Genomic DNA, 13,264 nt, shown 5'->3' with positions numbered 1-13,264 from the left:
ACAACCCATGGACATGTACTAACAGGGTCAGGGAATGCTGGAAAGGGGCAATGTGCAGGGAGGAGGAGTATAAAGGGGAGAAAAAATTGGGACAACTGTAATAGCAATAATCAATAAAATATACTTTAAAATAACATAATTATATTGGCCCTTCCAGCCAAGATGGAAGCATAGGTAGACACACTGTGCCTCCTCACACAACCAAAAGAAGGATAACAACAAATTTAAAAACAAGAAAACAACCAGAACTGAAAGAAAATTGAACTGTATGGAAGTCCAACTACCAAGGAGTTAAAGAAGAAACATTCATCCAGACCGATAGGAGGGTGGAGACCAGCAGCCAGACAGAGAGGACTCGCTGCAAGATGGTGGCTAGCAGACCCAGGCAAGTGGCGGATTGTGGAATGAGTGGTACCACATTCCCGAGCAGATAAACTGGGAAGAACAAAGGAGGAGCAAGACAGACGGAGCAACACAGGGTTCCAGTGTGGGGAAATAAAGCCTCAAAACCTCTGACTGTCAAAACCTGTTGGAGTTCAGGGGGCAGGAAAAACTCCCAGCCTCACAGGAGAGTTTTCTGGAGAGACCAATAGAGTCTTAGAACATACACAAAACTGCCCACCTGGGAATCAGCATCAGAAGGAAGCAATTTTATTGTGGGAAGGAAGGGAAGTGACTGAAAACTGACTGAGAGCCAGGCAAGCAACATTGTTCCCTCTCAGACTTCTCCCCCACATACAGCTCAACAGCAAAGTGTGTTGCCCCACCCTGGTGAACACCTAAGGCTTCATCCCTTACTACATAACAGGTGTGCCAAGACACACACACACACAAAAATGACCCAAATGAAAGAACAGATCAAAGCTCCAGAAAAAATACAACTAAGCGACAAAAGAGATAGCCAACCTATCAGATGCACAGTTCAAAACACTGGTAATCAGGATGTTCACAGAATTGGTTGAATATGGTCATAAATTAGAGGAAAAAAATGAAGGCTATGCTAAGAGAACTAAAAGAAAATATATAGGAAACCAGCAGTAAGAGGAAGGAAACCAACAGTGAGAGGAAGGAAACGAGGACTCAAATCAACAATTTGGAACAAAAGGAAGAAATAAACATTCAACCAGAACAGAATAAAGAAACAACAATTCAAAAAACTAGGAGATGCTTAGGAACCTCCAGGACATCTTTACACATTCCAACATCTGAATCATAGGGGTGCCAGAAGGAAAAGAGAAAGAGCAAAACATTGAAAACTTATTTGGAAACATAATGAAGGAGAACTTCCCCAATCTGACAAAGGAAATAGACTTCTGGGAAGTCCAGGAAGCTCAGAGAATCCCAAAGATGTTGGACCCAAGGAAGCACACATGAAGGCACATCATAATTACATTACATAAGATTAAAGATAAGGAGAGAATCTTAAAAGCTTCAAGAGGAAAGGAGAGTTACTTACAAAGGAGTTCCCATAAGGCTATAAGCTGATTTCTCAAAAGAAACCTTGCAGGCAAGAAGGAGCTGGAAAGAAGTATTCCAAGTCATGAAATACTCCATGACTTGGAGCCAGGAATACCTCCATCCACAATTACTCTATTCAGCAAAGCTGTCACTTAGAATAGAAGGGCAGATAAAGTGCTTCCCAATAAGGTCAACTTCAAGGAGTTCATCATCACCAAGCCCTTATTATATGAAATGTTAAAGGGACTTATCTAAGAAAAAGAAGATTAAAACTATGAACAATAAAATGACAACAAACTCACAGTTATTAGAAACCACACCTAACATACACACACAAAAAAACAAACTAAGCAAACACCTAGAACAGGAACAGAATCACAGAAATGGAGATCATATTGAGGATTAGCAGCCAGGGAGTGGGAGAGGGAGGGAGGTGGAAAAGGTACAGAGAATAAATAGCATAAATGGTACATAGAAAATAGACATGGGGAGGTTAAGAATAGTACAGGAAATGAAGCCAAAGAACTTACATATATGACCCATGGACATGAACTAAAGGGGGGGAATGCAGGTGGGAGGGGGTGTGCAGGGTAGAGGGGAATAAAGGGGAGGAATGGGACAACTGTAATCACATAATCAATAAAAAATATTTTTAAAAATAAAATTAAAAAGATATAATATGATAATAATAGCACAAAGGACACAAATGCCACATTATGTATGATCCCATTCATATGAAATGTTCAGAATAGACAAATCCATAAAAACAAAATATATTAGCGATTGCCAAAGGTAGGGGTTTGCAGAGGCAGACAGGGTAGAAGGAGGGGGAAATAAGAAGGGACTGTTAATGGATGTGAGGTTTCTTTTTGGCGTGATGAAAATATCCTAAAGTTAGATAGTGCCACGGTTGCACAACTTTGTGGATATACTAAAAACCACTGAGTTTTATACTTCAAAAAGGTGAAGTTTATGGTATACAAATTATACTTCAATAAAGCTGTTATAAAACAAAAACCATGATGAGTTACCATTTCATATCTAGTAGAATTTTAAAAGAAAATTTAAAAGAAAAAGACTAGAAATACCAATGTTGGCAAGGATGTACATCACTGTCGGTCAAAGGGTAAAATGGCACAACTACTTTGTAGAACTCTTTGGCAATATCTTATAAAGTTAAACAGGCATCCCCCCTATGACACATTGATTCAACTGCCATTTCCTCAAGAGAAGTGAAAACTTATGACCACATCATTGTACAGGAATGTTCATAGCACCTTATTTATAACAGTCCAAAAACAGAAACCATTCAAATGTCTATCAACTGGAGAATAGAGCAACAAAATGTGGTGTATTTATACAATAGAATAATACCCAGCAATAAAAACAAACTGACAGGTATAGCAACATGGGTGAACCTAAGAATCATTACCTTGATAGAAGACAGTTACACACAAAAAAATCATAGTATATGATTGTATTTATATACAGCTGAAGAAAAGGTAAAACTAATCTATTATGGTAGAAAAGAGAACAGTGGTTTCCAGGGCAGGGTAGTTGGAAAGGAGCACAAAAAATCATTCGGTGACGAAAATAATCTTGGTGGTTATATAGGTTTATTAAATTGTCAAAACCAAACAAAATGATTATTTAGAACTGTGCATTTTATTATATGTAAATTTTATCCTAACTAAAGAATAAAAGTTTTACTGAAATATTCATGGGTGAGGTGATACAATGTAGGGGCAGGTTTTAAACACTTCAGAACAAAAATTGGAAGTCAGGTAAGAGAAGACTAGCATATGCTGATAAATGCTGAAGTTAACTGATATGTATATCATATTTATATTATTCCTTTCAGTGCTGTACATGTTTAAAAATTCACATAACAAAAAGTTAACAGTTATTCACTTTTAAATAAATATTTCTTACTGTAGTTCTGTGGCACAAGTTCTGGGCTCTTAGGAGTTTTCAACTTGTAAGATACATCTCCAATATTAACTGTATCACCTAAAAAGAGAATAAAGAAACACAGCATTACAAGAGACAAGTGAGAAAACTACACATTGTGCCTTTCCCAACAAAGATTCTCCTGACCTACACAAAGGGTTATTACAGAAACATACTCAGATCAGTCTGTATCAGGAGCCTTAGACACTGTGCTATAAAACTGTTATCCAAAATGTAACTATGGGAAAAAGTGAAGCATCGGTGAAATCTGCATTTTAAACACTAATTTAGCAAAAAAGGTGAAGTATAATAAAATATACATATTAGCCAGCTTTATTTTCTCATGTATATCAATACTAAGAGTCAACAACAATAAAGGACATATGTTGTTTAGAATCATCCAAAGCATCTAGGGTAGTACTATTAATACAGATCTACAACCTTTGACATCTCTATAGGTTATTTTTACTACATACAACTGTAGGCTCTCTAACAACGTAGCCTCAAAATTCAATATTTCTAAATACGTTAAAAACAAAGCCCCAGTGGCATATGTGCCAAGAATCCCTACATGAAACAAACTAAACAGAGCAAAAGTTCTCAGTAACTTCTACATGGTTTTAGTTTTTAAAAAATAATATTAATTTCTGGCTAAACTTCTGAAGTGCAAGACTAAATTAACAACCTCTATTTTGCTCTCTCCAACAGCAAAATAGGCATATCAATACCATCTGCACCTGGAACTTCATTTGGAAAGAGCTCTAGTACTCAGAAAAAGAAGCTATGACACATCTTTTAACACTGTCAGTTGGGAGCTAGTGAGGTATCCTGGAGACCAAGGCCTTAAATAATGGTAATAATAAAAATAGCACTGACTTGTTGAATGATTACCATCTTCTAAGTACTTTACACATTCCTAAAAATAAACCAGGAAACAGACTTTACAAATGAAGAAATTTGTGAATATGGGGGGAAAAAGTTTTTATACATAAATAAATGTATTGCAGATGAGGCAGGACAGTAAAGCTAGAAAAATTCTGGCAGTAGAATGGGAAAACTGAGACAAGATAATTAAACAAGGCCAAACTACCTGAACAACTAACAGCCAGCTAGTGAATCAGAAGACCTTATTTCCCTAACCAAGAACACTTGAGAGCAAATGCTTTATACTTCTCCTCCTTAACCAGAGAATACATACGTAGCTTAAGCCATGCTGGTTGGGGAGACAGAAGACAGAAACTGAATTTAATGCCATTTGTGCCAGCTAAACCCAAGGATGGATAAAGTCAGAGGAACAAATAACAAAAACCCGAGTAGAGCCATACAAACCCAAGATAAAGGTAAAACAATAAAGCAGACCAAAGAATAATTCCAAACTCTTCCATACATTCATTTTGATGCATCAGCATATTAAAAATATACCATGGAAGCTGATGGATATTCTGCTAAAACCCTCCCCTAAGATTCTCACCTGCAGAAGAGAAATTAAAATCCTCAAGACAAAGAACACCAGCGCAGGCTCCCTCTAGAGCACATGTTCGCCCCTTCTCAGGCATGAACTTAACTACTTCCTCCTATTGTCTAAAGATCCCCAGGAGACTTGTAAGCAGGGGAGCAGCAGGCAGTGGCAGCTCATCCCAGGCCTACCCCCTGCTCCTGTCTCTAAGACCCCTTTTTCTCTGACTTCCCAGGGAGCTAAAAGCAGCTCCACCCTGGCTCACTTCTTTCCTATAATGGATGGTTCTAAGGAGCCAAAGCAGAGCACGGCCTAGGCTCTCCCCTGCTCCTCCTTCTACCCTAAGTTCTTCCTTTGTTTCACTTCCCCAACTCTAATAAACTTACTCTCAAAATCACCTGGACTCGTGTTGTGAAACCTTGCCTTCACGAAGTCAAGGACCCACACACTACAGGCCAGCCTGAGGCAGATCCACTCAGGGTCTTGTCCCTGTCCAGTGACGGGTGTGTGGTAAATTGAGAGAAATGTAGAAATACTGTGCAAAACCCAGATATACACATACTTTCTGATACAGAACACATATATTTAGAGTTCAATTGTCCAAATCAAAAGAATTTCCCTCTGAACTAAACAGCTAATAGTTACTGACTACTGGCTATTTGGCAAATACTGTTATAGGTACATTATTTATATCATTTCATTTAACCTTGACTCTAAGTAAGCATGATTCCTCTGAGCTCCTTCACAAAACTACTGTAACAGAAACACCATCTTGAAAATAGCTTAGTAAAAGGTTTCTGTTACATCAATTAAATGAAATAACTCACAGAACCATGGGTCACTGAAGACACCTAGGCTCTGAAACTAGACCAAATGTGGCATGGAAGGCAACAGGAAACACAAAGTCACTCCCCAGGATAAGCACACTGAGACACTGCCCCTGGCAACACTAAATCCAAACAACGAATACCATGAACAAAGGAAAACTTTTTCCCATTTTTTTTATATTTTTCACACCTGTAGAAAAGTTGAAAAACATTATCTTAAGTTGCCAGAATCATGATTCTTCATCTTCAGTCTAAAGTTTTCAGATGCTTCTTCTAATAATAAGATCATTGCCATAAGTAATCTGTTCCTACAGCTGCTGCATAACGCCCTCGTGATTCAGTCTTGGGCAGGAACATTTAATCAGCCAAACTAGGTTATTAGCCCACAGCCTAGTTGCTGGGGGTGGAGGGCGGTGGGGGCAGGGGTAGGTAGGAGGCAGAACTAACCACTGTGATTTCCAGAGTGAAGACAGGGTCCTGCCTGCTATTAAAACTCACAAAAGAGAATCCCATCTCTCTCTCCCTCTTCCCTCTCTTTCCCTCTCCACCTTGCTGCCTTACCTCCTGTTTTCCTCCTACCTCACAATGACTTTCCCAGTTGTCTTTCCTTTCTCTTCCACTTCACAATTTCTTTTTTAAAGTATATCTTATTGATTATGCTATGTAGGCAGAACTTTCATAGCTGGTTCTTCCACTCCATAATGCCTCGGACACTGCAGGCCAGTGTCCCCATCAATGCTATTACAGTTGTCCCATTTTCTTCTTCCCTTTATCCCCTTCCACTCTGCATTCAGTCCCTCCAGCATTCTGCTCCCCCTTAGTTCACGTCCATGGGTCATACATGTAAGTTCTTTGGCTTCTACATTTCCTATACTGTTCGTACCTTCCCCCTGTCTATTTTGTACCTGCCAATCATGCTTCTTATTCCCTGTACCTTGTCCCCCATTCTCCCTTACCTCCTCCCTGCTGATAACCCTCCATGTGATCTCCATTTCCGTGATTCCGCTCCCGTTCCAGTTGTTTGCTTAGTTTGTTTTTGTTTTTAGGTTCAGTTGTTGATGGTTGAGTTTTTTTGTCATTTTACTGGTCATAGTTTTGATCTTCCTTTTCTTAGATAAGTCCCTTTTATACTTCATATAAGGGCTTAGTGATGATGAACCCGTTTAACTTGACCTTATCTAGGAAGCACTTTATCTGCCCTTCCATTCTAAATGATAGCTTTGCTGGAATGAGTAATCTTGGACGTAGGTCCTTGCCTTTCATGATTTGGAGTACTTCTTTCCAGCCCCTTCTTGCCTGTAGTTTCTTTTGAGAAATCAGCTGATAGTCCTATGGGAACTCCTTTGTAGGTAACCGTCTCTTGCTTTTTTTAAGATTCTCTCCTTTTCTTTAATCTTGAGTAATGTAATTATGATGTGTCTTGGTGTGTTCTTCCTTGGGCCCAATTTCTTTGGGACTCTCTGAGCACCCTGGAATTGCATGTCTAGTTTCTTTGCCACATTGGGGAAGTTTTCCTTCATTTTTTGTTCAAATGTTTTCAATATCTTGCTCTTCCTATTCTCCTTCTGTCACCCCTATGATTCCAATGTTGGAATGCTTAAAGTTGTCCCAGATGTTTTTAAACCTCTCCTCATTTTTCTGAATTCTTATTTCTTCATTCTGTTCTGGTTGAATGTTTATTCCTTCCTTCTGTTCCAAATTGTGTATTTGAATCCCAGTTTTCTTCCCTTCACTGTTAGTTCCCTGTATATTTTGCTTTATATGGCCTTTATGTCTTCCTTTATTTTGCATCTGTACTCATCATTTCTGTAAGCATTTTGATTACCAATATTTGAACTCTGCACTTGATAGGCTGTCTATCTCCTTGTTACTTAGTTCTTTTTCTGGAGTTTTGATCTGTTCTTTCATTTGGGCAGTATTTCTTTGTCTTGGTGCACCTGTTACATTGTAAGGGGTGGAGCCTTAGGTATTCACCAGGCAGGGCAACCCACTTAGCTACAATGTGATGCTGTATGTGAAGGAGGGATCAGAGAGGGAACAATGCTGCTTGCATGGCTTTCACCTGGCCTTCAGTCACAAGCGAATTCTGCCTTTCTGGGGCTGATTCCTGGGCAGGTGGGTTTATTACATTCTAGGACCCTGTGGGTACCCCCAACTCTCCTATGAGTCTGGGAGTTTCTCCTGCTGCCACAACCCCCCACAGATTTTTATAGCCAGAGTTTCTGAGGCTTTCTTTCCTGGCACTGGAATCCTGGGTTGTGCAGTCTGCCTTGCACCCCAGTTGTTCCTCCCAGCTTATCCACATACAAATGAGGGACTGCCCAGTCCACCAGCCACTACTTTGACACATGTCCTCTCTGCCTTGGCTTCCCATCTCCTCCCCTCCTAACAGTCTAGATGAATGTTTCCTCTTTAACTCTTTGGTTGTTGGACTTCTATACAGTTAAATTTTCTGGTAGTTTTGGTTTGTTGTTTTTTTTTTAATTTGTTGTTGTCCTTCTTTTGGTTGTGTGAGGAAGCATAGCATGTCTACCTATGCCTCAATCTTGGCCAGAAGTCTCCTCTTCACAATTTCTTAACATTGGATGCAAAAGCAGAGCTCTAGCCTCTTTTCTATTTTATCTACAACCACTCTTTGATATGTTCAATCAGTCTCATGCCTTTAAGTTTAAGTAATATGTATTGCTGGCTCCAAATTTATATCTCTAACCCAGACCATAAAACTCCAAACACAGACACCCAAGATGCCAAATAGGCAACTTAAACGTAACATATTCAAAACTAAACTTCTGATCTTTCCACAAAGTATGCTCTATGCACAGTATTCCACAGTCCTGCTAATAGCAGTTTACTCTTTCTGGTTGCTCACACCAGAAATCTTGTAGTCATTCTTAACTTTTCTCTCTCAAAACCTATCAGAAAATCCCATTAACTCTGTCTTTAAGATATATCCTGTATTGTCCAATTTTCACCACATCTTCTATCACCACAATACTGACCCAAGCCAATTAGGGTTTTACTAGTTAAATTTTTGCATTTAAACAGTGTTATCTCTCACCTCCTAACACATCTCCTGTTTCAACCCTTGCACCCTACAGTTTATTCTCAACAGAGAAATTGAGTTATGTCAGTCAACACTCCAGTCTTTGCAATGGCCTAAACAGCTATTCTGATAAGGGTCCTCCATTGCCTCGCTGACTTTACCTCCTACTCTTGTCTTCCTCACTTACCTTATTTTTCGGACCATAAGACACACCCAAGTTTGAGAGGAAAATAGGAAAAAATATTTTGAAACAAAAAGTGTGGTAAAATATTTAATAAATAACATAGTATTTCACCAATGTAAATGTAAACTACATTTAGACTATAAGATGCACTCCCATTTCCCCCCAAAATTCAGGGGGTGCATCTTATAGTCTGGAAAATATGGTACTCTACTCAGCTATACAGGTCCCCTCACTGTTCTTAAACATGTCAGAAACATACTCTTTTCAGGCTTTTGAACTAGATTTTCCTACTGACTAAAATGCTTATCCTAAACATACCCATTTATCAATCGGGGTCCCACAACAAAACAGATGGTACATTCAAACCATGTATGAAGGTATGGGCAGAGCTTAGTAAAACCATCAAGAATGGGACTAGCAATAACAGAAAGCCATTACCACCCCTACGCCTAAAAGGGCAAGGGAAAAAAACAAGCAGAGAAAGTGTATTTAGAAAGCTTCTAAAAGGAGCTATGACCCTTCTTAGAGGAACACAGCAAACCTATGGTAGTGACCTTGCCAAGAGGGCACTGAGAATAAACATGAACCAGAAACTGACAGAAGCAAAAGTAGAAATAAACAAATCCAAAATCATATCTGAATATTTTAATATATTTCACTTGGTAATTGATGGAAGAGTTGGGGGTGGGGAGATAGAAGGATACAGAAGGAAAGATAATCACTTTTCCACCTTCTGGCTAAGACTAAGAGTAAGGATAGAGAAGATCTGAAAACACTATTGGCCATTCAACCTGAAAGACCATTTATAGAACACTATACTCAACAAGAGCAGAATATATTTTCTTTTTAATTGTGCATGGAACATTCACCAAAATAGATCATAGGCTAGACATGAAGCAAGTATTAATAAATTTCAAAAGATTGAAATCAAAAGTATGTTCTCTGAGCAAAATGGAATCAGTAACAGAAAGATCTGGAAATAACTGGAAAGTCTCTATACATTCAGAAATCAAGCAACATGCTTCTTTAAAAATGCAAAGAAGAAATCACAGTGGAAGTTAGACTCATTAAGAGACAGGACAGTGATCAATTAACCGTGCCTGTACTGTAGGCAAAGAGAAAAATGACATTCATATGTGCTAGGCATTTGCCCTCCCTGCTTCAGATGTTGACATTCTTGGCCAGCTTCTGTTATCATGCTATCATTTTCTGAGTCACCTAATCCATTCCAGTGGCCCAACTCTGACACTGTAACTAAAGTTTTGAATGTCTAATTTGGCTTGATCTCTCTCCTGATTTCCATATCTGCCAGTAACCTACTGAACATTTTACCCAGATATTCCAGAGACACCTTAACTTTAACACGAGAAAAGCAGAACTCTACATTCTCCGTTCCATACTGTCTAGCCATCTCTGACCAGCGCTGCCTCTTGTATTCCTATCTCAGTGACTGATTCTTTATTTCCTTGACCTAGGCTTCCAAATCTCTCTCACACACTTTTCCTTCATATAACTACTCAAGTATCTTTATCTCACAATTGAACCTTCCCTAATTTTTCCTTTTGCATTATCTCCACCTCCCTCAAGAACTGATCACTCTGTTATTCCCATTTTTCTGCTAGCATAGTCTCTGATTCATGTTTTGTAATATTTCTCATACTATAATTATTGATTATATCTTTTCTACAGTAATGGTTTTATTTTATCAGCATTTCTGAGTACATTAGATTAAACAGCAGTCTCTGGGTGAGAAAGTAAACATAGTCATCTGACACATTTTGCTAAAACCTTTTTAGTGAAACTCCCTAATTCAGTGATTCAATGAACTGCCTTGCAAAGAACTAACTCATATTACTGTATCAAAATTCTTTACATGTTCCACAATAGTTAATATTCAACTGCAATAGATGTGTTTCCACAAAATTTCAGTTTTTATGAAAATGTTTTTTCAGTTTTATGCAACCTTTTGATGTTCCGTATTTTCTTGTGAACAATTTAAACACTTCTGTTGCAGTAAAGTATGACAAAAATAAAACTCTGAATAAAAATATGTTGTTAAAAATATAAGTAAGTGTAACTGAAATACAAATTCAAGTAAAGAAATAATTTAAATTTTCTGACAGTTAAAAAAAGAGCTTTTAATCTAGTTTCAAAGTAGAGATTTTAGCTAATAAAGTGTTAGGATATTCTGCTTCCATTTAAAAGATATACTTTAAAGAAGATTGTGATAATTCTTGTTTTAAATGTCAGTATTTACAAGACACTAGAAACATCATACTCTGTAACTATTGATTCTTATCAGGAAAATGTTTAGATATCAACCTAAAAATGTTCAAAGGGATACATATTGCAAAATCCATTTACAAGTGAGAAATATGTATTTCAGTATATGTTTTTTTCTTGACTTTAATGTTTTAAGGAAAGATTCATGAACCACTTAACACGCTATACATTAAATATATATATGCACACACACATATATATACTATCATACAAAAAGTATTAAAATAAAATCCATGAATTATGTGGCTGACATTTATTATTTTACTCCTGCTCTACAAATTCACTCATGTGACAAAACAATTAAACACATAAACAAATTTTTAAAAGAATTAAAAACTCTTACCAAACAAGCAAACAAAAAAACTAAAAGCTTTAACATTAGAGATTTCTGGATCACTATGAAAATAATCAACTTGCCATTCAAAAAAAAACTGTTGCCTTCTTTTATAGCAACTTTTCTGAGAAAAAAGTTTAAAGATCACTGCTCAATCTATAAAACCATAATAGCACTTTTTAGCAGAGCCTATGTCCTAATTATCTTTGTGCCAAAAACAATACCTCAAACCAAGCAGGTATTCAACAAATGTTTGATAAATGAATGAATAAATAAATGAATGATTGTAGTTTTAAATTTTGTTTTCTTAATTATTTTAAGCTCTGGTTCCTGATTTTTTCTGAACAGCCCATCATGAACATGCTCAGAAGTCAAGCCACTTGTAAAGTATTTGTTTAAATGAACTATAAATTTATTTAAATAAGTACTAACCTAAAAGGGGATAAAAATACTTATAACACAACAAGTAATATAACATAGGCAGAAGAAACTACTGAATGCCTTTTTTCAAAAAAACTATTTTGGTTAAGTGCAATCATTGAAAAAAAAAGATCTTAGTTAATAATATAAAGATACTCATAATGGAAATTGTTAGAATAAATACAATATAATAAAAAGTACAAGTTGTTAATAAAAAAGTAAAACTGTTACAGAATATGCCACTTAACATTTAACTGCATTTATTACAAATAATACAAAAAAGCAACCACACACAACTTGGGTTAACCTAAACCCCTGTACAGTATACAAATTGTCATATAAACACTACTACCAATAAATTATATACTTTATTCAGGCATGAAGTGCACATACTTGGGAACTGAAAACCCTGAAAAGAATCCAAAAGATAAAATCTTTTGAATGAAATTAAATTTAGGCCACATATAAAATAACAAGCCTTGATTTTACCACATGCAAGAATCCTAAATTAAGGGGATTTTCCAAAGGTTTATAGAAAAATATTTTCTATATACAAGCTAATAGTATCTTTTATGTAGCATTTAATCTGTACAACCCTCTTTAGATATTATTCACTTGATTTTTAGGTGATTTTAGTGGGTAGCTGTTTTATTTTACATGCCCAATTATCTTTCCCCTTTCTTTTGACAATGGAATTCCTCCCTCCAGTGGAGAACCCATCCCATTTGATTTGAGTAGAGTTTATATCTCTCATCCCAACTTTCATTCCTGCACATAAACCCCCAGAAGTACGTACCCCACACAAGCTTCAGAAGAACAGTCCACCCTCAGGCCATGTTTTAGACATGGGTACATAAACTTCACCCATAAGAGTTCTCTCCAAAATTTTTGTCAAAGCTCAAAGGAAAATATGTTCACTCTTCTTCTGATACTGAATTGTAAAGACAGTGAAAGTCTGTGGCTGTCATAGGGTTATCACTACCACCACTTGAAAAAAGCCTGCCAGACATTTAAACCAATAAAATAAAAAAGTAGACCTAATAAAGGAAGAGTGGAAAGTAGGAAGACCATAGGGAAAGGCAGAGAGAACCCAAGCCCCAAAGAAATTTGAACATCCTGCATCTAGTCTGGCCTGAAGCCACTGGACCTCCCACCTTCATGAACAATCAGTATATTTTTCTGTGCACAGATCTGTCACTCCCACGCTCACTGGAGAGTTTCCTGGACAAACCCACAGGGTTCTAGAATGTACACAAACCCACTCACCTGGAAAACAGCACCAGAAGGGCCCAATTTGTTTGTGGGTAGC

General features: G+C 37.3%; 1 protein-coding gene across 4 annotated transcripts in view; it reads right to left on the bottom strand.

Moving 5' to 3' along the window:
* Positions 1-13,264, bottom strand: part of VWA8 (von Willebrand factor A domain containing 8) — a 421,660-nt gene that overhangs the window by 402,226 nt on the left and 6,170 nt on the right. For all 4 annotated transcript variants that reach the window (XM_045839249.1, XM_045839250.1, XM_045839252.1 and 1 more), the window contains exon 2: positions 3,391-3,468. In XM_045839249.1, the coding sequence (XP_045695205.1) occupies positions 3,391-3,468 (78 nt within the window). The remainder of the gene's footprint in view (positions 1-3,390; positions 3,469-13,264) is intronic.

The sequence above is a fragment of the Phyllostomus hastatus genome, unplaced genomic scaffold (assembly GCF_019186645.2).
Source record: "Phyllostomus hastatus isolate PE091 unplaced genomic scaffold, TTU_PhHast_1.1 phas_contig_29, whole genome shotgun sequence".
In the NCBI taxonomy this organism is placed as follows: domain Eukaryota; kingdom Metazoa; phylum Chordata; class Mammalia; order Chiroptera; family Phyllostomidae; genus Phyllostomus; species Phyllostomus hastatus.
Note: the sequence above shows the minus strand (reverse complement) of the source record. Positions and strands in the feature narration are given on the sequence as shown.